Source organism: Erythrolamprus reginae, chromosome 6, assembly GCF_031021105.1.
Source record: "Erythrolamprus reginae isolate rEryReg1 chromosome 6, rEryReg1.hap1, whole genome shotgun sequence".
In the NCBI taxonomy this organism is placed as follows: domain Eukaryota; kingdom Metazoa; phylum Chordata; class Lepidosauria; order Squamata; family Dipsadidae; genus Erythrolamprus; species Erythrolamprus reginae.
In genome coordinates, this window is record NC_091955.1 from 84,623,334 (window position 1) to 84,651,203 (window position 27,870).

The following is a 27,870-nucleotide window of genomic DNA, read 5'->3' on the forward strand; positions in this document are numbered from 1 at the left end:
ATCATCTTTCAGTGCAAATAGGGGGCTCTGGATTGAGGCTCCATTTTCGCTACCCCACTGCATGGGAATCCCCCCTGTCCTGGCAGTAGCCCACCCCTGCTAGTTATTGATTGCACTTCAAAGGTGCGCTGTGATGTATTTGTGTTTACCTGTCTCACCGGCATGAAAGAAATATGGCAACTTAATTCGTTTAGTTTCTGGCAAACTTAAAACGTCTTTCAGCTCCAAGAGAGACTTTCCAGCATCTTCCCAACCAACCTGAAAAAGAGCATTGCTCTGGATCAGCGTTCGGTATTTAGATATTATTTAATATATCAATAACTTTCATTGAAAAAACAAACAGGTTTACTCTCTTAATGCAGATAGTCTTCAATTTAAGAGCTGCGGTGGTGCAGTGGTTCGCATGCAGTACTGCAGGCTACTTCTGCTGACTGCTATCTGACTGCAATTTCGGCGGTGGCGAGGGGGGCTTTGCCCAGCTTCGCCTGGTGCACCAGTTGCGGCTCTATTTGGACCGGGAGTCACTGCTCACAGTCACTCATGCCCTACTGTAATGCTCTCTACATGGGGCTACCTTTGAAGAGTGTTCGGAAACTCCAGATCGTGCAGAATGCAGCTAAGTATGCCCATGTTACACCAACGCTCCGCAGTCTGCATTGGTTGCCGATCAGTTTCCGATCACAATTCAAAGTGTTGGTTTTGACCTATAAAGTCCTTCATGGCATCGGACCAGAATACCTCCGGGACCGCCTTCTGCCGCACGAATCGCAGCGACCAGTTAGGTTGGCCTTCTCTGGTCCCGTTGACTAAACAATGTCATCTGGCGGGACCCAGGGGAAGAGCATTCTCTGTGGCGGCCCCGACCCTCTGAAACCAGCTCCCCCCAAAAAACAGAATTGACCCCACCCTCCTCACCTTTCGTAAGCTCCTTAAAACCCACCTCTGTCTTCAGGCATGGGGGAATTGAGATATTCCTTTCCCCCCCAGGCCTATACAATTTATGCATGGTATGTTTGTGTGTATGTTTGATTTTTAATAAGGGTTTTTAGTTATTTTAAATATTAGATTTGTCATATGCTGTTTTATTATTGTTGTTAGCCGTCCCGAGTCTACGGAGAGGGGCGGCATACAAATCAAATCAAATCAAATCAAATCAAATCAAATCAAATCAAATCAAATCAAATCAAATCAAATCAAATCAAATCAAATCAAATCAAATCAAATCAAATCAACAAACAAACAAAGTTTATATCTAACCAGCTCAAGGTTGACTCAGCCTTCCATCCTTCCAAGGTGGGTAAAATGATTGTTGGGGGCCGATAGGCTGACTCTGTGAATCATTTAGAGAGATCTGTAAAGCACTGTGAAGCGGTATAGAAGTTTAAGTGCTATTGCTATTATGACCACAATCGAGCCCAGAATTTATGTTACTAAGTGAGAAATGTGTCAAGTGAGCTTTGCTCCATTCTATAACTTCTCTTGCCACCTTTGTGAGGTGAAAGATTTTGATATTTTTTCTTTTTTTCCCTACTGGGCTCTGGGTATGTTTTAGCTATTGCAGTCAATGTGGTTGATTATACCTAATTTTAGAAGAGCTGTGGATGCGTGTGTTTATATACAGTTTATATAGCAGATAATGTATATTTTTGTGTGCTTGTGTATATATATGTACACACATGGCATATGTACATAGAATTAAATAGTATATTTTGGATGTTCAGTAATAGTAAATAGATAGGGAAATTGTATCTTTTTGAGGGGAGGGGAGGCCAGGCACCCTAACCCAAACCTTTGACATGAGTGACGTCGAGTTGGCCACCTTTAAACCAGTCACATGAACTTTAAGCCAACCCCGGTCACATGATTGTCAAGCCATTCCCACCCGCTTACATGGCTGGCAAGCCACACCCACAAAACAAGCCACAGTGTGGTAGTAAAAAAATTTGTAGCCCTTCACTGGTCAAGCGATACATATAAAAGGGGAGAAATACTTTCAGTCTTGTAAAGTTCTGTTGATGTATAGTGATACCTTGTCTTACAAACTTAATTGGTTCTGGGACGAGGTTCTTAAGGTGAAAAGTTTGTAAGATGAAACAATGTTTTCCATAGGAATCAATGGAAAAGCAATTAATGCGTGCAAGCCCAAAATTCACCCCTTTTGCCAGCCAAAGCGCCCGTTTTTTGCGCTGCTGGGATTTCCCTGAAACTCCCCTCCATGGGAAACCCACCTCCGGACTTCTGTGTTTTTGCAATGCTGCAGGGGAATCCCAACATCGCAAAAATGAGCACTTCGCTGGCAATGGAAGTCCGGAGGTGAGGTTTCGCAGCGAAGGGAGCATCAGTGAAATCGCAGCATCGCAAAAACACTGAAGTCCTCGAAACCCCACCACCGGACCTCTGTGTTTTTGCGATGCTGCGATTTCACTGATGCTCCCTTCGCTGCGAAACCCCACCTCCGGACTTCCGTTGCCAGTGAAGTGCCTGTTTTTGCGCTGCTGGGATTTCCCTGCTGGGATTTCCCTGCAGCATCACAAAAACATGGAAGTCCGGAGGTGGGGTTTCCCATGGAGGGGAGCCTCAGGGGAATCCCAGCAGCACAAAAACGGTGCTTCACTGGCAACGGAAGTCTGGAGGCGGGGCATCCCAGTGGTGGCGGTGGGTTTGTAAGGTGAAAATAGTTTGTAAGAAGAGGCAAAAAAATCTTAAACCCCGGGTTTGTATCTCAAAAAGTTTGTATGACGAGGGGTTTGTAAGACGAGGTATCACTGTACTCTTAACAATAAAGAACAAATGGATTTCCCATTTGAGCTTCTGGACTGGGCTTCAGTGCAAGGTGTTAAGGTATTTGTGTGATGCAGCTTAACTACTTTATCTGCCCCTTATTTCACCCCCTTGCAGTACTTCTGAAATAAAGCGAAAAACCCACGAGGAATATCAGGAATTACCAGGTCAAACCCTGCCACAGTGTTTGGGAACTTAGTCCTGAGGTCCACGGCTGTAAGAAGAGCTTCTTTGATCTGGGAAATATTTTGCTTTCTGCAAGGCAAAAGCAGGAGAAAATATCAAGGGGAAAAATGCTTGTGGATGCTGTTGCTTTGATTAAAAAGTGCTGAGCAAATATTTGGCTAAACTTGTATGACGCCTGAAAAAACAGAATACCTAACCAGCTGACCAACAACAGTGGAGAAAAAAGTCATGAGACGAGGATTTTTTATTTATTTAGTTACATTTATGGGGTATATACTCACGGATAACTCATCCGTGAGATCATCCAAGGGCATGGGGTGAGGTATCATCAATATGCCGATGATACCCAGCTATACATCTCCACCCCATGTCCAGTCAACGAAGCAGTGGAAGTGATGTGCCGGTGCCTGGAAGCTGTTGGGTCCTGGATGAGTGTCAACAAACTAAAACTCAACCCAGACAAGACGGAGTGGCTGTGGGTCTTGCCTCCCAAGGACAATTCCATCTGTCCATCCATTACCCTGGGGGGGAACTACTGACCCCCTCAGAGAGGGTTCGCAACTTGGGCGTCCTCCTCGATCCACAGCTGACATTGGAACATCATCTTTCGGCTGTGGCGAGGGGGGCGTTTGCCCAGGTTCGCCTGGTGCACCAGTTGCGGCCCTATTTGGACAGGGACTCACTGCTCACAGTCACTCATGCCCTCATCACCTTGAGGTTCGATTACTGCAATGCTCTCTACATGGGGCTATTATTATTATTATTATTAATTATTAATTTTCTTCAGGCAATACTTGCAATGCTAATGTGTTTACTCTAGGAGCGGTTTAACTTAGGGAAGTGATGGCAAACCTATGGCATGGGTGCCACAGGGGGCACATGGAGCCATATCAGCTGACACTCAATCCATTGCCCTAGTTCAGCTCCAATGTACATGTGCTTGCCAGCCAGTTTTCGGCTCACACAGAGGCTATGGGAGGGCATTTTTGGCTTACAGAGGGCCTCCGGGGGAATGGGTAAGGACATGTTTGCACTCTCCAGGCTCCAGGAAAGCCTCTAGAGCAGTTTTTTTCAACCAGTGTACCTCGGAACACTAGTGTGCCGTGAGACATGGTCAGGTGTGCCGTGGGGAAATTAAACACAGGTCCCCAAACTACGGCCCGTGTGCCGGATACAGTTCGCAGAAGCCATTTATCCGGCCCGCCACCAGCCGCCTCCATCCAAACATAAACATTCCCCTCACAATCCCTCCAGCTATCAGCAACAGGAAGAGTGCAGGCACAGGGAACACTCACTGACCAATCACCTTCTAGGATTCATCCCAAACACTAGCGATGAACCAATAGCAGGCCGCCTCTCATCCACACCCAGGAAGGTCCCCACTCAGGCTGCCGCGCACTTCTCATTGTGTGACTGCAGCGAGTAGTTGAAGCTGCTACTCCTCCCCGTGGTTCTGATTTCTAATCCTGGTCAGGACTGGAGGTAAATGTTGCCACCACTAGATGAAGCTTCAGCCTCAGCTGGTTATATCTATACTGATGGTGTATATAGGTTATTAACTATATGTATAATACATACTGTGTTAGAGTGTCATTTTGTGTCATTTTGGTTGGTGGTTTGCCCCAGGATTTTGTAAATGTAAAAAATGTGCCGTGGCCCAAAAAAGGTTGAAAATCACTGCTCTAGAGCCTGGGGAGGGCAAAAAACAGGCATATGGGCCCACCAGAATTTGGGAAACGGGCCATTTCTGGCCTCCAGAGGGAGGGGGAGGCCATTTTCAGCCTCCCCAGGCATTGAATTATGGGTGTGGGCAGTAACACATAAACAACAGTGCACGCACATACACTTTCGGCACCCATGGAAAAAAAGGTTCACCATCTCTGACTTAGGGATTTCCAAACCTGGCAACTTTAAGACTTTTAGACTTCAACTTCTAGAGTTACGAACTAAGATGTGACGGTATATTTAATCAGACTCCCTTTGTAATGAAACGTTTGGAACAAAATACTTAACTCACAGCAACCTTTGAAATCTTGGTGCATCTTATATTCAGGTACATTTTAATGTCCCCAAAATATGGTAGCCTTGTTTGTATCAATTAATCTAGTTTCTATTCTAGAGAAATAAGACGTAAGTTGGAGGAAAGAAAGGCAGGAGACTGGTAGGCCTTAAAAATTCATACAGAAAAGAGCTAAGATAATTTTTCTTCCTTCCTTTTCTTGATATAAATTGTGTATTTTTAGCCCCTCTTATGTGTATATGTGTGTTTTGCTGGTTTATTGTTCGACCTTTTTTTATTTATATACGAACATAGAATTAGGTTAGAAAAGCAAGAAATATATTGATATGGAAAACCGTGTAAGATGTAAAATTGTATATAAAGTAAAATAAGCCAGGAAAGAGAAACTAAGATATCTCTCTATTTTCTGTAGGTACTATTGTTTGTTTTTATGAATTGTCAATAAAAGTCAGTGAGCATCAGGAAGAAACATATCTCTAGATACCCATTGGATAGATAACTATAAAGAGTGTGATGGGATTTTTAGTCATTACCCAAAGGTAGGGGTTTTTTTTTTTTTAAAAAGATGGTTTGTGTGTTTGTTTGTTTCATTGATTATGTGCTATCATGCTGGAGTCAGCCATACAGGTGGGTTTTGTTTTTTTTTCAAAAGGATCTAATTCCAGCCTGGTCCTTCAGGCCTTTCGGTGCCAGTATAATTGTGCTCTTCCACCTTACTGATTAATATTAGTTACTTAAATTCAAATGTATGGACCTGCCCCAGTTGCAAAGTCACCTAGACATCCCTTACCGGAGGGTTGTATATATAAGTTTTGCACCCAAAAAATCAGGATGATTTTTTACAAATTCCTTAACCACTTCTTCCAAAGTTGTCACAGACCAAAATTTATCATGAAGTTTTCCATCCAGCTCATATATCTGTGGGCAAAAGAAGAACAAAAATTTAAACCAACCACTTACTCTAGAGTTACAGAACGAACAGGAAGAAGAATATTACACTGTGTTGGATAAATTTTATGATTGGATCGATGGAAAGTGAGAAATAAGATAAATGTAAATAAACCCAAAAATGGGGAAAATGAAGAAACAGAAATCTAACTGTAAATATGTTTTCAAACATAATGTTCTTGTTGCATATTCTTTTTTGTTTTTTGTCATTGTGTTTTGTTTTTGTCTTTAAAAAGCCAATTTTTTTAAAAAAGTTTAAACCATGTGAAAAAAGCTCTTATAGGAGAATCAGATACCATAGCTCAGTGTTTCCCAACCTTGGCAGCTTGAAGATACCTGTCCATTCTGTCAGGGACACCCACGCAATATAGGACTTCAGCAACAGAGTGACCAATGCCTGGAATTCACTACCTGACTCTGTGGTTTCTTCCCCAAACCCCAAAATCTTCAACCTTAGATTGTCTACAGTTGACCTCTCCCTTTTTCTAAGAGGTCTGTAAGGGGTGTGCATAAGCGCACCATTGTGCCTACCATCCCAGTCCTACTGTCCTACTGTCTTCTTTTATCATTACTTTCTATGTTATGTTTATATAAAGAACTATGCTATACTTGATTGACAAACAAACAAACAAACTACTTTTTCAAAGATGATCAAAGGAGGATGAGAAAGGGGAAGGAGAAGGGAAGGAAAGGTGGCTGGGAAGAAAAGAAGGAGAAGGAGAAAGGGAGGGGGAGTAGTAGTAGCAGTAAGAAAATTATATTACCGGTGGCAGGATAACTCTGATTTCAACATACTGCACGTTATCTTCATAGAGCTCCAGCAACCCTTCATAAAAATAGGATTTAAACACAGGTGCATAATTAATAAGGCCAGAAGCAGTCTGGAAGATATTTTCAAATTTTTTCCAGATGAAAGCCTGAGTTGGGTAGGTGGTCTCTGGAGCATCTGTTACTAGTGTTAGGTTCCTCAGTAAACTGGAGAGGGAGAAAGAAAGACATAATGGCAATTTAACAATGGGCAGAAGAAGCATGACTTCCGACTTGAAGAATCATCACAAAATCTCTTATTCCTGGACACAAGCTCAAGATCAAGTAACCTTTTAGATACTCCAAAGATCTTTTTTGTGTGTGCAATCACTATTTATTTATTTATTTGTTTGTTTGTTTATTTGTTTATTTGTTATTTGTTTATTTGTTTATTGGATTTGTATGCCACCCCTCTCCGTGTTTTTTAAAAAACAATATTTATTTTATGCAGACACAATTAATAAACTTCAAATCTAGAAGAAGCAAATATTGAAGACAACATATACTAATATGGAAAAGTAAAACGAAGAGGGGGAAATCTAGTATTATACTTATCAATAGTCGCTGATTTACTAATGAATATGCTACCTAATACATTCAGTAGAAAATATTATTGTAAAATATTACATCTCTGCCATAGTAGGACATACATCTGCATCTTTTGATGGTAGAAACTAATCCAATAAATAATCTGTTAATAATTTCCCAATGAAATAAATAACACCTTTCCAACAGCCATTCTTTGAAGTTTGGAATAATAACAAATTTCCATTTTCTCAATAGAACCCTTGTAGCTCTCTTTCTTGCACCAGCATTTGTAAGCATGTGTATTTTTTATTCTTTATTAGATGTGTGTGTGTGTGTGTGTGTGTTTGTGTATGTATGTATGTATATATGTATGTATGTATGTATGTATGTATGTTTTATATTTCTTAAACACCCTTTTCACTCCCTGCCAAAAATTCAGGTGGATATTTCTTTTCTTTTCTTTCTTTTTTATTAGATTTGTATGCCGCCCCTCTCCGAAGATTCGGGGCGGCTAACAACAATATAAAAAGACAATGTAAACAAATCTAATATTAAAAACAATCTTAAAAAAACCCCAATTTAAAGAACCACTCATACATACAAGCATACCATGTATAAATTCTATAAACCTAGGGGGAAGGGAAATTTCAATTCCCCCATGCCTGACGACAGAGGTGGGTTTTAAGGAGCTTGCGAAAGGCAAGGATGGTTGGGGCAACTCTAATATCTGGGGGGAGCTGGTTCCAGAGGGTCGGGGCCGCCACAGAGAAGGCTCTTCTCCTGGGTCCCGCCAAACAACATTGTTTAGTCGACGGGACCCCGAGAAAGCCAACTCTGTGGGACCTAACCGGTCGCTGGGATTTGTGCGGCAGAAGGCGGTCCCGGAGATATTCTGGTCCGATGCCATGAAGGGCTTTATAGGTCATAACCAACACTTTGAATTGTGACCGGAAATTGATCGGCAACCAATGCAGACTGCGGAGTGTTGGTGTAACATGGGCATACCTTGGGAAGCCCATGATTGATCTCGCAGCTGCATTCTGCACGATCTGAAGTTTCCAAACACTTTTCAAAGGTAGCCCCATGTAGAGAGCATTACAGTAGTATTTCGTTTGTTTGCTTCAGATGTAATGCCTAAGATGGTCTAAATAATAAATTCATTCATTCGCTATTTCAGGTTGCTTAACATTTTTTTAAATGAATTAACACATCCTAGACCTGAATGAATGAAATATTCTCATTGAATATTTCATTTGCACAACTATTCCATTTGCACAGCAGCAAGTGAAATTGATTGTCAATCAGTGTTGCTTCCTAAGTGGACGGTTTGATTTCACAGAAGTTTGATTTACTTGGAGTTATATTCTGTTGTTTAAGTGTTCCCTTTATTTTTTTTTTAGCAGTGTGTAAGGTGCAGAGAAACAACTTGATGTGGTAGAAGAAAACTAACTGCAGTTTTGAAACCAGCATGCCTAATTAACTATTAAAAAGCTCAAAAATCAAACTCAACAGAAATTATGTTACAAATTATTCCCCAGTGTATCATAAGGGACCGTCTTCTGCTGCACGAATCCCAGCGACCAGTTAGGTCCCACAGAGTGGGCCTTCTCCGGGTCCTGTCAACTAAACAATGTCGTTTGGCGGGCCCCAGGGGAAGAGCCTTCTCTGTGACGGCCCCGGCCCTCTGGAACCAACTTCCCACGGAGATTAGAATTGCCCCCACCCTCTTCGCCTTTTGTAAGCTCTTTAAAACCCACCTCTGCCGTCAGGCATGGGGGAGCTGAGATACTCTTTCCCCCTAGGCCTTTACAATTTATACATGGTATGTTTGCTTGTAGGTATGATTGGTTTTAAAATAAGGGTTTTTTTTAGTTGTTGTAGTATTGGATTTACATGCTGTTTTTATTGTTGTTGTTAGCCGCCCCGAGTCTATGGAGAGGGGCGGCATACAAATCCAATAAATAAATAAATAAATAAATAAATAAATAAATAAATAAATAAATAAATAAAATAAACCGAGGTAGCAATGGGTCTGGTCAAACAGTCACGATGGGACAGAACAAAATGAATTCTCTTTGCCACACAGGGTCAGCTGTGTTTCCCTGCCCAAGAAGTCCTCCCTAGGCTTTCAAGTGCAGGTAATGTTTCATTCCCTTATTAAGTGGGATGGGAGGACTAGATTAAAAGGGGAAGGAAGCTAAAAACCCAATAGCCCTAATTTGCTCAGGGTGTTTTCTTCCTTTCTTTCTTTTTTTTTTAAAGTGTCCACCAGTCAAGGAATTCAAAGTTAAGGTTTCCACAGCAACCTTAACTCTGCCCTCTTGTGCATGACAATGGGGGTCTTTCCTTACACTAGCAGACAAAAGATTGGGCAATGCAAGAAACTACTCCATAAACAATGCAACATAATAGAAAGGAAATGAACCATAGCAAGCACAGCAGCATTTTCTACTAGTTTATATCTGGTAGTAACTGCCATTTCAGGTCTATTCTGAGAAGAACTGCTTATGTGGTGGAGGTAGCAAGCATCACCCCAGAAACCAGGAATGAATGAAGGCAAAGTTATCTGAAAAATAAGATACAAGGAATGGCCAAGAAGGATAGTTTTGAAAGACAGAACTCCTTCAGCCCAGCAGGAAGATATCACAAAGATTTGGCCAAATAATAATAATAATTTTTAAAAAATCAGATATACAGTAATCTTAAAACTACAGGGCTTTTTTTTTAAATGAACACAATTTTGGCCAACTTGATAGTATTTATTCAAAATAAGTCATATTATACCCTTGAAGTCCACAAGTCATCTGGTATTGTAGCTAAATACAAGTGATTAAGCAAATAATTCCTTCAACACTGTCAAACTATTTTACTAAGTCTGCACTACTATTTCTACTAGTTTTTTCCTCATCATTCCTATCACCCCTTTCCTCCCACTTATGACTGTACGACTGTAACTTGTTGCTTGTATTCTTAAGATTTTTATTAATATTGATTGTTTCCTCATTGCTTATTTGACCCCTATGACAACAATTAAGTTGTCATGATTCTTGACAAATGTATCTTTTCCTTTTATGTACATTGATAGCATCTGCACCAAAGACAAATTCATTGTGTGTCCAATCACACTTGGCCAATAAAAGAATTATTCTATTCTATTTCCTACTAAAATAGTATAGAATTGCATTTTAGAGACCGATATGTGCTCAGTATGATAGTACAGGTAGTCCTCAACTTACAACAGTTCATTTAGTGACTGTTCAAAATTACAATAGCATTGGAAAAAGTAATTTATGCCCCCTTTTTCACACTTACAACTGTTGCAGCATCTCCATGGTCACTTCATCAAAATTCAGATGCTAAGCAACTGACTCACATGAATGACCGCTGCAATGTCCCAGGGTCATGCAACATCCTTTTGCAAACTTCTGACAAAGTCAAAGGGAAAGCCAGATTCATTTAACAGCCATGTTACTAACTCAACCACTGCAGTGATACAATTTTTATTTTTATTTATTTTATTTATTTATTTTGTCCAATGCACAATGATGGTTTTAGTGGGTATATATACACATAGTAAAATACATGATGAAGGTTATAGAGGAGATACTCATAGTAAAATATATCTAAGAAATAATAGAAAACAAGATATAGTAATAGAACATACCAATGAAAGAATAGAAGAAGAGATATAGGAATAGAAGAAAAGTATAGGAGATATAGGAGAGCAATAGGACAGGGGACGGAAGGCACTCTAGTGCACTTGTACTCGCCCCTTACTGACCTCTTAGGAATCTGGATAGGTCAACCGTAGATAATCTAAGGGTAAAGTGTTGGGGGTTTGGGGATGACACTATGGAGTCCGGTAATGAGTTCCACGCTTCGACAACTCGGTTACTGAAGTCATATTTTTTACAGTCAAGTTTGGAGCGGTTAATATTAAGTTTAAATCTGTTGTGTGCTCTTGTGTTGTTGTGGTTGAAGGTGAAGGTGAAATAGTCGCCGACAGGCAGGATGTTGCAGCATATGATCTTGTGGGCAATACTTAGATCTTGTTTAAGGCGTCTTAGTTCTAAACTTTCTAGGCCCAGGATTGAAAGTCTAGTCTCGTAGGGTATTCTATTTCGAGTGGAGGAGTGAAGGGCTCTTTTGGTGAAGTATCTTTGGACATTTTCAAGGGTGTTAATGTCTGAGATGCGATATGGGTTCCAAACAGATGAGCTGTATTCGAGGATGGGTCTGGCAAAAGTTTTGTAAGCTCTGGTAAGTAGTGTGAGATTGCCAGTGCAGAAGCAATGTAGGATTAGGTTTACAACTCTTGAAGCCTTCTTGGCTATATTGTTGCAGTGGGCTTTGGCATTTAAATCTTTTGTTATTAGTATACCAAGGTCTTTAACCAACTTTCTTAACGAGAATGGTCATAATATTGGCAAACTTGACTTAACAACTGTTTCAACTTTTGGGCTCAATTGTGAGATCTGAACCATGCTTGAGGTGCTAGATACATATTTACAAAGAGATGCTTGTTGAATTATCTGTCTTCACTCATTAATTCATTTCCAAAATGTATAATTATTTACTAAATTATGAAAATACAGAGGAAGTAGTTAAACATAATATGATAGCACGGATGACAAATTTTGGTTATTCTATTCAATTAGATGGTTGGGAAAAATAATGGAAAATTAATTATAAGATGACATTGTCGGTATCGTATAAAGAAAATTTACACAAGATGTTTTATCGGTGGCATTGTGCTCCGGCACGTTTAGCCAAAATCTATCCAAACATAAGTAATAACTGCTGGAAATGCGAATCTGCCATAGGTACTTACTATCATATTTGGTGGTTATGTCTGGAAGCAGAAAAATGTTGGTCTAGGATTAAAAACTGGTTGAAAGAAATGTTAAACTATCAATCGGAAATGAAACCGGAAATTTATCTTTGGGGAATAATTAGAGGACAGCATAGTAAAGAAGACTCTACTAATTGATAACACATATATTAATATCAGCAAGGTTGGTGTTTGCACAAACTTGGAAAAAGGAAAATATACCAAATGAAGAAATGGTGATTAGGAAAATGCTAGATTGTGCTAAACTAAGCAAATTAACATATGAGTTACAGAATAAACAAAATAAAGATGACTATACAGTTTGGGAGAAATTATATAGCTGGATAGAAAAGAAAAAAGTTGAACTAACGTTTAAGGAAAAGAATGAATCAATGGAAACAGAATTGTAAAGTATTAAGCTAAATTCATTTTGTGTTTTTTGTATGTACATTTTGTTTTGTTTGTTCATTATCAAAATAAAAAATAATTAAAAAATAATAATTCACTAAAAAGTTTTAGATGGATGGTCTTATCAGCCAACCCAACCTCACATTTTTTTTAATTGTAGGGTCATAGTAAGGATAATGGAAAGCACCCTGAGTAATTAGGGACAACTTCAACATAATGTTTGCTCCATTGAAGCACTATGATGGCTTCTACATTAAAAGAAGAGGCCCTGATGGAATAAACACGCAGAACAAGTATGCCTTCTTTAAAATTATGCAGTTAGTGCTCCAAACCAGCTTTCTTCAATCTCTTGTATTTCAAATTGAACGCATACTATTTATTTATTTATTTATTAGATTTGTATGCCACCCCTCTCCGTAGACTCGGGGCAGCTAACAACAGTAATAAACAGCATGTAACAAATCTAATGTTTAAAATAATTTAAAAACCCTTATTAAAACCAAACATACACACACACAAACATACCATGCATAAATTGTATAGGCCTAGGGGGAAAAGGGTAGTTCAGTTCCCCCATGCCTGAGGACAGAGATGGGTTTTGAGGAGCTTACGAAAGGCAAGGAGGGTGGGGGCAATTCTGATCTCCAGGGGGAGCTGGTTCCAGAGGGTCGGGCCACCACAGAGAAGGCTTTTCTCCTGGGTCCTGCCATACGACATTGTTTAGTTGACAGGACCCGAAGAAGACCGACTCTGTGGGACCTAACCGGTCGCTGGGATTTGTGCGGAATACTAGCTGCACATTCAGGGAGTTGGAGACCCAGCACATCTGGACGAGAGGCAACTTGGAGATGGAAGAAGCAACATCATAGTGTAAAATATGCTTGCAATCAATCAGAAATATTTTCGCCCACCTCTTATCAAATCCACCCGGATCCTTCAGATTCTTGCGGTATGTCTCGAGCAAAGTCCACTTGGAGCACGAAGGCACTCTTTCTGGAGAAGGCTTTGAAAACATGAATCGAACAGTCGACTGCTGGCCAAAGCAGATGTAACAGTCAGGCAGGTAACTCGCATTGTATATCAGCCAGCCAGGACTCAGGATAGCATAGTCATGAATATGTAAAAGGCCCCCTGTCGACAAGGAAGAAGCAAGTGGATGCAGGAAAACAAGATCATGGATTGAATTCATGGATTGAATACTATGAGTATCTCCTCTATAACCTTTATCATGATGTCGCATAGACACTCAAAATATTACACGGGGCAAAACCCGAACTCAGAACAATCTACATACATACATACATACATACATACATACATACATACATACATACATACATACATATATATATATACATACCCAGGGCAATATAGCCATCTGACCAATGAGGGTGAGGAAACCTATAGGGTCATTCTTTCACAAGTGGACCAGGTGAAATTGAAGCCTTATTTGAAAAGAAACCATCACAAAACCAACATATATGATAGAAAAAAATGTGCTTTTTCTAATGAAATAAAAATGAAGGTGATTGAAGGTGAGAAAACAGAGAGCGATAGAAAACGTGTTCTTTCTAATGAAGGTGATGAAACAGAGCTCGGTTTTCTCACCTTCAATCATCTTCATTTTTATTTCATTAGAAAAAGCACATTTTTTTCTATCATATATGTTGGTTTTGTGATGGTTTCTTTTCAAATAAGGCTGCAAAAATCAGTCAAGTGGACACCTGGTCCACTTGACAAAGAATGACCCTATAAGGCAGTGATTTTCAACATTTTTTAAGCCGCGGCACATTTTTTACATTTACAAAATCCTGAGGCACACTACCAACCAAAATGACACTCTAACGCAGTACACATTATACACATAGTTAATAATATAGTTTCTAAATGTATTTATACTCACTTAGTGTGAAACCTGGTTCTGTTTCAATGAACACAAAAGGGATATTCTGGCAGGGATGATAGTTTGGGTACCCATGTTTCATTTCCCCATGGCACACCTGACCATGTCTCACGGCACACTGGTTGAAAAACACTGCTATAAGGGACTAGCTCAGAGATTGGCTGCTAAAGTGGAACTGTGACATGTGCTTGCTCCTGTGGCTCTGAGTGCTAGCGGAGTCCAGAGCAATTCTGCTACTGCACCTGTGCCAGTAGCAGAACCATGCGCGGAGACGCAGGTGCACTGTTTTTTGGTGCGGTCTTTTGCTTCCGCCAAAACACAGGCGCACCTGCGTCTCCGCATGCGATTCTGCTACTGGCATAGGTGCAGTAGCAGAATTGCGCTGAACTCCAGTAACACTCAGAGCCATGGGGGCGAGCATATGTTACCGTTCCATCTTAGCAGCTCACCTCTGGACTAGCTGAATGGTCTCAGACAGTAGAAAGCTAGGAAGGGGATCGTGCAGAATGCAGCTGCGAGACAATCATGGGCTTTCCCAAATATGCCTATGTTACTCCAACACTCCGTAGTCTGCATTGGTTGCCGATCAGTTTCCGGTCACAATTCAAAGTGTTGGTCATCACCTATAAAGCCCTTCATGGTACCGGACCAGGGTATCTACGAGACCGCCTTCTGCCGCACGAATCCCAGCGACCAGTTAGGTCCCACAGAGTGGGTCTTCTCCAGGTCCCATCAACTAAACAATGTCGGTTGGCGGGGCCCAGGGGAAGAGCCTTCTCTGTGGCGGCCCCGGCCCTCTGGAACCAACTCCCCCCAGAGATTAGAATAGCCCCCACCCTCCTTGCCTTTCGTAAACTCCTTAAAACCCACCTCTGTCGTCAAGCGTGGGGGAACTGAAACATCTCCCCCTGCCTATGTAGTTTTCTGTGTATGATATGACTGTATGTATGTTTTTTAATGTATATTGGGGTTTCTTGTTATTTAGACTTTTTAAATGTATTATTGTTATTTTAGATTCTAACTATTAGATTTGTCATTATATATTGTTTTTATCATTGCTGTAAGCCGCCCCGAGTCTACGGAGAGGGGCGGCATACAAATCTAATAAATAATAATAATAATAATAATAATAATAATAATAATAATAATAATAATAATACTGCTTAAAGATAAATTGGCCCTGTACAAGATTAGATACAAATGGCCAACACAAACCCTAGCCATTAATACTGTGCAAAAAGGCTACACTGCTTAGATTGCACCATTGTCCAAGGTAACAGCTACAGTCAGCTATCGAAAAGTAACTGTATTTAATAACCACAGTATGAACTGATGAAGACTGAAAGCAAAAGAAGCAATAAAAGAGGTTAATTACAAGCCTAGGAAAAGATGTGGGAATATTGTTTTTTTTTTGTAATCCATGTACAGCACCAGCGTCATACTTGATTGCATCACATGATGTGGGGTTTTTTTGCCTTTGTAGAGTTGGGTGGGCGTGGTCTGTGTGTGACGCATCCATCTTGCTGGCCGCCAGTTTGACAGGCATGATGTATGGCATTCATTCATTCATTCATTCATTCAATCAATCAATCAATCAATCAATCAATCAATCAATCAATAGTCTTCTTCACTGCTGTAAATGGTGGGTGGTTAAATTTATTTATTTATCAGATTTGTATGCTGCCCCTCTCCACAGACTCGGGGCGACTCACAGCAATAATGATACAATGTAACAAATCTAATATTTAATTAATTTATAAAACCCCAATTTAGAAACCAATCATACATACTAGCATACCATACATAAATTTTTATAAGCCTAGGGGGAGGGAAAATGTCAATTCCCCCATGCCTGACAACAGAGGTGGGTTTTAAGGAACTTACGAAAGGCTAGGAGGGTGGGGGCAACTCTGATATCTGGGGGGAGTTGGTTCCAAAGGGTCGGGGCCGCCACAGAGAAGGCTCTTCCCCTGGGTCCCGCCAAACGAATAAAATAAATAAACACAGGGAAGGGAAAGTATATCTATAACTGTTAAATATTTCACTTATCACTATGCCATAATCGTTTATGAATATAATTAGGCACAGAGAAGTAGATTAATTCTCTATTATTTGTTTTGCATAATAAACTAACATCACGTAAATATTGAAAGAAAACATTTAGCATTTGAGTCCGTGGTTTGTACTTTAAGTGGAACACTCAAACAAACTGGGAAAATAATTTTACCTAAAATTGTAAAATAAATAAATAAACAAATAAAAAACCCTCTGCAACTAATTTTGATAAGACTTTTCTTTTTAAGCAAAAGCTTTATAGTTGGAAAGGAGCTAATTGTCTATAATAGCCACCACTCCTTTACTTTGTAGAGCAGAGGTCTTCAAACTTGGCAACTTTAAGACTTGTGGACTTCAACTCCCCAAATTCTCAGCTGGCTGGAGAATTCTGGGAGATGAAGTCCACAAATCTTAAAGTTGCCTAGTTTGGGGACCCCTGTGTAGAGTTTAAGAGCTGGGGTATCACAGTGGTTAGAGTGCAGCACTGCAGGCTACTTCAGCTAACTACTACCTGTAGTTCAGCAGTTTAAATCTCACCACCGGCTCAAGGTTGACTCAACCTTCCATCTTTCTGAGGTGGGTAAAATGAGGACCCAGATTGTTGGGGGCAATAGGCTGATTCTGTAAACCGCTTAGAGAGGGCTGTAAAAGCACTATGGAGCAGTATATATATGTTTAAATGCTCACTGCTCACTGCTCACAGTCACTCATGCCCTCATCACCTCGAGGTTTGACTACTGTAATGCTCTCTACATGGGGTTACCTTTGAAGAGTGTTCGGAAACTTCAGATCGTGCAGAATGCAGCTGCGAGAGCAATCATGGGCTTCCCAAGGTATGCCCATGTTACACCAACACTCCGCAGTCTGCATTGGTTGCCGATCAGTTTCCGGTCACAATTCAAAGTGTTGGTTATGACCTATAAAGCCCTTCATGGCATCGGACCAGAATATCTCCGGGACCGCCTTCTGCCGCACGAATCCCAGCAACCGGTTAGGTCCCACAGAGTTCGCCTTCTCCGGGTCCTGTCGACTAAACAATGTCATTTGGCGGGACCCAGGAGAAGACCCTTCTCTGTGGCGGCCCCGACCCTTTGGAATCAACTCCCCCCCAGATATCAGAGTTTCCCCCACCCTCCTTGCCTTTCGCAAGCTCCTTAAAACCCACCTCTGTCGTCAGGCATGGGGGAATTGAATTTTTTTCCCTTCCCCCTAGGCTTATAGAATGCATACATGGTATGCTTGTTTGTATGATTGGTTTCTTAAATTGGGGTTTTTTAGATTATTTTTAATATTAGATTTGTTTACATTGTCTTCTTTATTGTTGTTAGCCGCCCCGAGTCTTCGGAGAGGGGTGGCATACAAATCTAATAAACAAACAAACAAACAAACAAATAAATAAATAAACAAACAAATAAACAAATAAACTAACTAACTAAATAAATAAATAGCTATCTATTTATTTTAGTCCACAGTCAACAATATAACCCACCAAATTATCTATTTAGCATGAAATTCATGGAGATGTTGAGGAAATCAGGAATGGTTTACCTTTGGGCATTTTTTTCAAGATGTCGAAGACAGCACTTTGTTCAATTAAATTTTTAGCCTTGAAGAAATGCATAGCTGGTGGAAATAGCCCAGTTTCCATAGCTGTCTTTATTTCTGCTTCTTTCAGTTGCATGAGCCTTTGGTTGAATATTTTTTCCTTGGGTCCTAGGATAAGGTTGCCACCTGTACGCCGCCTGTCTTCTTTCTCAAGTAGCTTCGACCGCTTACTCGTCAATAAGGGGGTGGCAGTTATGGAAACATAACTGAGAAAGAGGATCAGCCAACCTCCGAAACTCTGAACAACCACCTTCATTTCTACAGGGGCACACCTAGAAAATATGGGCACAAATAATAATAATAAAAAATCTATTTTTTTTCCTGTGTAGGAAACAACTGGAAAAGTCCAAGAGACCTGTTTTAGAGATTCAAATATTAATTTAAGAGTTCAAGGGGACTGAACGCTAAAACTTATGAAGAATGATTGCAGGAATTGGGTATGTCTAGTTTAATGAAAAGGACTTGGGGAGACATGATACTAGTGTTCCACCAATTGAGGGACTGCCACAAAATAGATGGAGTCAATCTATTCTCCAAAGCACCTGATGGCACGACAAGAATCAGTGAATGGAAACTAATCAAACTGATCTAGAACCAATCTAGAACTAAGAGGAAATTTTCTAACGGAACATGTAACCAGTGAAATTTCTTCCTTCCAGAAGTTTTGAGTGCTCCAATACTGGAGGCTTTTTAGAAGAGATTAGACAATAATTTGTCTAAAACAGTATAAGATTTTCTGCTTGAGTAGGGGTTTGGAATAAAAGACCTCCAAGGTCCATCCTAATGCTATTATTTCATTATTCAATGGAAACTGTAACAGTTTTACATATATTTAAAACAATTGTAACTTCTCTCTACTTTCTCTTGTCCTACCAAAGCTGATCTTTATAGCAATTATAGCAATCTCCGGGACCGCCTTCTGTCGCACGAATCCCAGCGACCGATTAGGTCCCACAGAGTTGGCCCTCTCCGGGTCCCGTCGACTAAACAATGTCATCTGGCGAGTCCCAGAGGAAGAGCCTTCTCTGTGGCGGCCCCGACTCTCTGGAACCAGCTCCCCCCTGGAGATTAGAACTGCCCCCACCCTTCTTGCCTTCCGTAAACTCCTTAAAACTCACCTTTGCTGTCAGGCATGGGGGAATTGAGGCATTCCCCCTCCCTCCCCATGTATGGTGTGTCTGTGTGTATGTCTGGTTTAATAATGGGGTTTTTAAATGTTTTTAAATGTTTTTTAAATTTATTAGGTTTGTTATGAATTGTCTTATTGTATTTTCCAGCCCACAATAATAGTTTGCCCCTTTCTTACAAAGACTCACTTGGAGACACCACCACAATGTACCGTATTTTTCAGAATATAAGATGTGCCTTTTTACTCCCAAAAAAGGGGATTGTTTATATTCTGAATGTAGCCCCACCCATCCGCCAACCCCCACCCATTGCAGGTTTTCGGTCTCCGCCCATTGCATTTTTGGGTGGTGCCAGGCGGCAGGGATCCTCACTTCCACTTGTGGCTAGAGGAAGGCGTCATACCTGCTGGCATGCGAGCCATTGCCCTAATTCAGCTGCAACATGCATGTACAGGGGGTAGACAAAAAAATGGAAACACTTGACTTTTTGGTATCATAATGTTTGAACATGTTCAAATCAATCAAAACTTGACATATTTTAATGGATTTTTTTAAAAAAGTTCTTTTATTTGATGTTTTTTTAAACTACCTTTTTTTAACAGAAATTTAAGGAAATTGGTTATAACCTTCTAGAAATGGCAGACCTCTCAGACTTTCAAAGAGGCCAAATTGTTGGTGCTCGAATGGCAGGCGCTAGTGTAACAGAAAGTGCCCGAATGTTTGGCGTTTCAAGAGGTAATGTCTCAAAAGTAATGACTGCTTTTGAAAGAGAAGGGAAAACGTCCTCAGCCAAGCACAGGTCTGGTCGAAAGTCGAAGTTGTCTGAGAGAGACCGTCGGACGCTAAAGCGAATTGTTAGAGCGGATCGCAAGACCGCAGCTCCTAAAATCACTGCAGAGCTCAATAGACACGTACGGAACCCAGTTTCCACAAAAACTGTTCGGAGGGAGCTTCACAAATCTAGATTCCACAGAAGAGCTGCTTTTCAAGGTGTTTCCGGTTTTTTGTCCACCCCCTGTATGTGCCAGCCAGCTGCTTTTTGGTTCATACAGAGGCTCTAGGAGGCCGTTCTTGGCTTATAGAAAGCCTCCGGGGAGGTGAGGGAGGGCGTTTTTACCCTCTCCCGGCTCCAGGGAAGCCTTTGGAGCCTGGGGAGGGCAAAGCAAGAGCCTACTGGGCCCAGCAGAAGTTGAGAGACAGGCCATTTCCGGCCTCCAGAGAGCCTCCGGGGAAGGTCTGTTTTCACTCTCCCCAGGCACTTAATTATGGGTGTGGGCCCTTGCGCACATGCAATAGCGTACACGTGAGGGCCCACACATACTCTTTCATCACCTGAGGGGAAAAAAGGTTCTCTATCACTGGCCTAGGACTTTAGGTAGGAAGATTGGGGGGGGGGGGTGCCTTGGGAGTGGAGTCTTCGGTGCCAAGTCCCACTTCTGCCCCCATAAATCCACTGGAATCAACTGGAATCAACTCCCCCCGGAGATTAGGACTGCCCCCACCCTGCTTGACTTTCGTAAACTCCTAAAAACCCACCTTTGCCACTAGGCATGGGGAAATTGATTCCCCTCGGCCGCTCCGTTTTATGTATGGTTTGTTTGGGTTGTATGAGTGTTTTTTAAATCAAGGGTTTTTAACCGTTTTCCTGTTTTAATCATTGGATTTGTTATTTATTATTTGATTTGATTTGATTTGATTTGAATGCCGCCCCTCTCCGCAGACTCGGGGCGGCTCACAACAATAATAAAACAATGTACAAAGAACAAATCTAATATTTAAAAAATATCTAAAAACCCATTATTTTAAAAAAATACAACACAAGCATACCATACATAAAACTATATAGGCCTGGCCTGGGGGAGATATCTCAATTCCCCCATGCCTGACGGCAGAGGTGGATTTTAAGGAGTTGGCGAAAGACAAGGAGGGTGGGGGCAATCCTAATCTCCGGGGGAGCTGGTTTCAGAGGGTCAGGGCCGCCACAGAGAAGGCTCTTCCCCTGAGTACCGCCAGACAACATTGTTTAGTCGACAGGACCTGGAGAAGGCCAACTCTGTGGGACTTAACTGGTCACTGGGATTCGTGTGGCAGAAGGCAGTGTCAGAGATATTCTGGTCTGATGCCATGAAGGGCTTTATAATTTTGTATTCTTGTTGTGAGCCGCTCCGAGTCTTTGGAGAGGGGTGGTATACAAATCTAATAGATAGTAGTAGTAGTAGTAGTAGTAGTAGTAGTAGTAGTAGTAATAATAATAATAATAATCATCATCATCATCATCATCATCTTACCCCACCCCACCCATTCTAGTTAAATGCCCAGAAATTTTGGGGTTTTTTTTGTTTTTGCTTCCCCAAATTTAAGGTGTGTCTTATACTCCGAAAAATGTGGTACTTACTGATGAGTTTTCCTTCGTTGGGCTCTTTCACAAGCCAAAAGCCAGAGCGTCTCAGGAACATATAGCTGTGTAAACTAATCCTGAAACATAGAATGAAGTAGTAGATACACTAGCAGTTGCAATGCCTTTATTTGTTTCAGCCAGACCATAGAATTCCTCGTCACTCTTTAAATAATGGAGGTAATGAATTACAGAAAATGGTAATGAATTACAGAAAAAGTACAATTGTCACACTCACTTAAGCAAAAATTATTACTATTCACAACGGGAAGTATACATGCACAGAGCTGGATCACATAGGATTTTATACAACATCACCTCTCTGCTTCTCAGCTATGTTAGCACGAGTGCTTTCGGGCCTTGGACCCAATTCAGAACAAGGAGTCGTTGAACGGGTCCAAAGACGGGCTACAAGAATGGTGGAAGGTCTTAAGCATAAAACGTATCAGGAAAGACTTAGTGAACTCCATCTGTATAGTCTGGAGGACAGAAGGGAAAGGGGGGACACGATCGAAACATTTAAATATGTTAAAGGGTTAAATAAGGTTCAGGAGGGAAGTGTTTTTAATAGGAAAGTGAACACAAGAACAAGGGGACACAATCTGAAGTTAGTTGGGGGAAAGATCAAAAGCAACATGAGAAAATATTATTTTACTGAAAGAGTAGTAGATGCTTGGAACAAACGTCCAGCAGACGTGGTTGGTAAATCCACAGTAACTGAATTTAAATGTGCCTGGGATAAACATATATCCATTGTAAGATAAAATACAGGAAATAGTATAAGGGCAGACTAGATGGACCATGAGGTCTTTTTCTGCCGTCAGTCTTCTATGTTTGTATGTTTCTACAATGGACATCCAAAAGTTCAGTGTTATAAAGGATGTGGTTGTAAAAATAACGTTTTGAATGAACCGTGTCGAATGGGCTGCTTACAGGTAGTCCTTAACTTACAACCACAATGGAGCCCAAACTTTGCATTACTAACTCATAAATTTGTTAAGTGGGTTTTGCCCCATTTTATGAGTTTTCTTGCCACATTTGTTAAGTGAACCAATGCAACTGTTAAGTTAATAACACGGTCGTTAAGTGAATCTGGCTTTCCCCTTTGCAGGTCGCAAAAGGTGAACCTGGGACGGTGCAGTTGACACATGAAGCAGCTGTCAAGCATCCGAATGTAGATCGTGTGACCAAGGGGGCGCCACATCTGTGATAAGCATGAAAAATGGAAATTAAGATACCCCTGGGCTTACATTGTTTATTTATGGTATGATTGTGTTGCATGGTTTTAATAATGGGTTTTTAGATGCCTTTTTTCCCTTTCTGCAACCTCCAAACTTCTTTAATTATACCACTTATTTAAATAAATTTCAAATCTTTATAACTCCTTTGCTTTCATTTTCCTCTTTCATAAATTATCTTTATTTATCTTTTATCAATATTAATATATATATATATATATATATATATATATATATATATATGTATTAGAAATTGGAATTTAATTGGAAATTAAATCTAAGATTTACAAATATAACATACGTTATAAATGGTAACAATAAGGATACTTTTCATTTACATAGTTTGAGAATTACAACATTGATACAAAGAACTTTATGTATTACTATGTATAATACTACCACTTTCCCAAACTCCTTGATTTTGTATCCTTTCCCCTTACCCTTTTTTTCTTTCTGTTTATACTTCCCTTCCCCCCTCCTTTTTGTATTAATAAATAAACTATTTTTAGATGCCTTTTAATATATTGGATTTGTCACATTGTTGTTTTTGTTGTGAGCCGGTCCGAGTCTCCGGAGAGGGGCGGCATAAAAATCTAATAAATTATTAAATTATTATTTTTTCACTGCTGTTGTAACATCAAATGGTCACTAAATTAATGTTGTAATTTAAAGACTCATATTATATTCAGATGCATGCTACTGATTTATTTATTAAATTTGTATGCTGCCCCTCTCCATAGACTCAGGGTGGCTCACAACAGTAATAGAAAAAACAATGTACAATACAAATCTAATAATTAAAACTAAAAACCCATAGTTTAAAAAACATGCACACAATATACCATACATAAACAATATAGGCCTGGGGAAGTTATCTCAGTTCCCCCATGCCTGACGGCAGAGGTGGGTTTTAAGGAGTTTATGAAAGGCAAGGAGGATGGGGGCAGTTATAATCTCCGGGGGGAGCTGGTTCCAGAGGGTCGGGACCACCACAGAGAAGGCTCTTCCCCTGGGACCCGCCAAACGACATTGTTTACTCGACAGGACATGGAGAAGGCCAACTCTGTGGGACCTAATCGGTCAATTTATTATATTTAAGAAAGTAGGAAAGGCTGATGTAGGCCCTTAATGGGGGAAACAGTACATTGAGGGGAATGGAGGACAGTCACATTCCTTACATCAGCAGAGTTATCATAGGCATCAGATAACAGGAAGCCCTGATGCCTTCACAATTACAATCATCAGCAGGGCGGGTTGGACTAGATGACCTACAAGGTCCCTTCCAACTCTAATCATCTAATCTAATCTAGTCTCAGAGGCAAAAAATCTAGTAGAATTAAAAAGCTATTTTCAAGGGGAACTCAACAAATTTGCAGGTGACACCAAGCAGAGGGCGGAACTATTAAGACTTTGGAATATAGACTCAAGATTCAGAAGGATCTTGATAAGATTTGGCCCTATTCAGAAAGATGCAGTTCAGTGGTGAGGAAAGGAAGGTCCTGTACTTAAGCCAGTTTCGGGGGGGGGGGGATGTAGAGTAGAGAATGGACTGTACTGGACTCAACATTAATAACTATGAGAAAGAGAACTGGGTGTTCTATCAGATCACTACTTAAGCATGAACCAGCCATGCAAGTCAAGTCAAATTAAATAAATAGTAATCAAGGTATTGAATACCATAATATAATACATGGAGCAATATTAAGCACAAAGCAAGTACATAGACCAATATATTAGCACACAGCAGTATTAAACACACAGTAATATCTTAGCACACAGCAATAGCAAGCTTTAGCAAGACTAACCAGACTAACACAGTGGGCCCACACCAACAAAATGATGTTTAACATTGACAAGAGCAAAGTCCTTCACCTAGGCAGAAAAAACCCTGGACACACATACAACCTGGGAGAAACCCCTCTTAGCAGTAGCGACTGCGAAAGAGACCTCGGAGTCTTGGTGGACAATCAACTAAACATGAGCCAACAATGTGCAGCAGCAGCTAAAAAAGCCAACACAATCCTAAGCTGCATCAACAAGGGAATACACTCCAAGACCAGGGAAGTCTTAATGCCACTGTACTATGCCCTGGTCCGACCACACCTGGAGTACTGTATTCAGTTCTGGTCACCACACTTCAAAAGAGACATTGAAACTCTGGAGAAGGTGCAAAAAAGAGCAACCAAGATGATTAAGGGATTGGAAACCAAGACTTATGAAGAGAGACTGAGGGAACTGGGCATGGATAGCCTAGAGAAAAGGAGGGCCAGAGCGGACATGATAGCAGTCTACAAGTATACGAGGGGATGTCAGAGAGGAAGGGATCACTTTATTCTTCAGGGCACCAGAGGGCCGGATGAGGAACAACGGCTGGAAGCTGACCAAGGAGAGATTCAACATGGAGATAAGGAGGAACTTCCTGATGGTCAGAGCGATCAACCAATGGAACAACCTACCAGCGGACATTGTGAACTCCAACACTCTGGACATTTTTATGAGAAGATTGAACTGCCACTTGACTGGTGTACTATAGGGTTCCTGCTTGGGCAGGGGGTTGAACTCGATGGCCTTCATGGTCCCTTTCAACTCTAACAATCAATCAATCAATCAATCAATCAATCAATCAATCAATAAATGCAATAGCCACCAACAATACATTACAATCCAACAGAGTGCAACACATCTGTCTCCCTTTTATGGCTAATTGCAGCCCTAGCTCTTAAAATAACATTATACTATTTCCTCCAAACATTCATTGCTGGTTAGTTCATATATTGACAAACTGGTGCAGTATACTGTATAGTACTGACAATATGTTCACCTATGCAGAGATTATGAGTACCAAAGAGACTTAGAAGCTCTAACCTAAGTATCCAAATAGACCAGAGAGATGTAGTAAAACTCAGCAAGATCAAAGCCACGGCAGGAAGGATAGCAAATAGGACTAGATAAGCCTATTTCCTTTTCTTATTCTGCATTCCCCCTTCTCTGCTGATACAGGCATCATAACTCCACCCAAAGGAACGAACAATGAGCAGAAGGAGTCCCCTTTGAAGCTGGGAAATTTCTACCCAGTTGCCATAGAGGAGATCTCTGAAGATTCTTCTTCTGTATGACAACAGAAGTCATTTTTTGGCCTCCTCCTACTCTGACCCTGCTCTGTTGATCTTAACAATTGCTACCTGCTGGCATGCAACACAAGAGGGCCAGGGGTTTGGGCACAAAGGCCCCTTTCAGTTGAGGGCTTTACCCTAAAGCATCCAGGCTTGGAGGAGGCTGAGTTTTCCTCCCCTCCCTCCCTCCAAGCAACTCTACCCAACCACTTTGCATTTCAATCAAAGGCAGCAATCACTTTGCAATCCTCATTCTCTGCTGCTCTTGGCATTGTGGGGATTATTATTATTATTATTATTATTATTATTATTATTATTAATTAGATTTTTATGCCGCCCCTCTCCGGAGACTGGGAGTGGCTCACAACAACAGAACACAGTACAAATCCAATACAGGTAGTCCCCAACTTACGACGTCGATCCGTTCCTACGGGGCGTCGTAAGCTGAATTTCCTTGTAAGTCAGAATACTGTATTCCGATTTACACAAACGGAGGCGTCGGCAGTGTCGGCATTTTCAAGGGACCAACAGCCGGTCCTTTTCGGTGCTGCGTTGCTGCAGCCTCTGAGGTCGCTCACCGTGGAGATCTCCTCGCCCGGAGGCGGCAATGCAGCGCTGAGAAGGACCGGCTGTTGGTCCCTTCAAGCTGCTGCCGCCGCCGATTTACACGAACATAGGTGGCGTCAGCGTCTTCAAGGGACCAACAGCCGGTCCTTTTCGGCACTGCATTGCTTCAGCCTCCGAGGCTGTCCACCGCGGAGATCCCCTCGCCCGAATGGACGTGGCAATGCAGCACTGAGAAGGACCGGCTGTTGGTCCCTTGAAGCTGCTGCTGCCACTGCCGCATCCGTTTGGGTGAAGGGATCTTCACGGTGAGTGGTGGTGGTGGCTCCGAGGCCGCCCACCATGGAGATCCCCTTGCCCGAACAGAGGCGGCGGCGGTGGCCTCAGAGGCGGTGGCCTCAGAGGCTGCTTGGTCCCTTGAAGCCGTCACCGCCTCCGTTCGGACGAGAGGGTCTCTGCGGGGTCTCCGAAGCCACCGCCCACCGCGGAGATCCCTTCACCTGAATGGAGGCAGTGGCGGAACGCTGGCTTCGAAGCTGTCCCTGGGTCGCCATAACGACGAAACGTCATACGTCAAGGACGATGTAACCCGAGGACTACCTGTAGTTAAAAACAATTTAAAACCCTTAATACAAAACAATCATACATCCCAGACAAACCATGCATAAAACGGAACGGCCCAGGGGAATCAATTTCCCCATGCCTGACGGCAGAGGTGGGTTTTAAGGAGTTTGCGAAAGACAAGGAGGGTGGGGACAATTCTGATATTCGGGGGGAGTTGATTCCAGAGGGTCGGGGCTGCCACAGAGAAGGCTCTTCCCCTGGGTCCCGCCAAACGACATTGTTTCGTCGACGGGACCCAGAGAAGGTCAACTCTGCGGGACCTAATCGGTTGCTGGGATTCGTGCGGCAGAAGGCAGTCCCAGAGATATCCTACCTGCCCACCACTGCCCACTAGTAGCACATAAAAGAAAATGGATACTCAGGGAAAGAGACACGGGATTTTTTTGTCTGTTTGCAGTTGTAATTTATGAACATTTGGGGTGAAAGAATAGGGATACAAATTGAGAGCCTCGGTCGCTGGGATTTGTGCGGTAGCAGGCGGTTCCGGAGGTAATCTGTAATTTAGACCTTCTTAGGCGCTAAGAAAACCTCTGGAGGGGAGGGTGGCATGGGGGGCGGAGGAATCACACATACATGCACAAGAGGCAGGGAGGCAAAGGCTTAGAGCTTGGAAAACATTCTTTGCAGACAGTAACAATGAAAGAGCCTGCAAGATAAGAGCTGGGAAGATCGCTAGCACCTAGTTAGGGCTGGGGGAAAACGTTTCGGGATAAAAAGCTGCACTCAGAGTATAAGAC

The 27,870-nt window shown here is 41.6% G+C and overlaps 1 protein-coding gene across 3 annotated transcripts in view; it reads right to left on the reverse strand.

Annotated features, from left to right (window-relative positions):
• Positions 1–27,870, reverse strand: part of ADA2 (adenosine deaminase 2) — a 40,090-nt gene that overhangs the window by 8,767 nt on the left and 3,453 nt on the right. For 2 of the 3 annotated variants that reach the window (XM_070756483.1, XM_070756481.1), the window contains exons 2-8: positions 21,595–21,674; positions 18,016–18,344; positions 13,421–13,640; positions 6,700–6,910; positions 5,778–5,905; positions 2,946–3,036; positions 150–258 (exon numbers count right to left, since the gene is read on the reverse strand). In XM_070756483.1, coding sequence (XP_070612584.1) covers positions 150–258; positions 2,946–3,036; positions 5,778–5,905; positions 6,700–6,910; positions 13,421–13,640; positions 18,016–18,328 — 1,072 coding nt within the window. In that variant the 5' untranslated portion in view covers positions 18,329–18,344; positions 21,595–21,674. The remainder of the gene's footprint in view (positions 1–149; positions 259–2,945; positions 3,037–5,777; positions 5,906–6,699; positions 6,911–13,420; positions 13,641–18,015; positions 18,345–21,594; positions 21,675–27,870) is intronic. The other variant, XM_070756484.1, reaches the window with a different exon arrangement.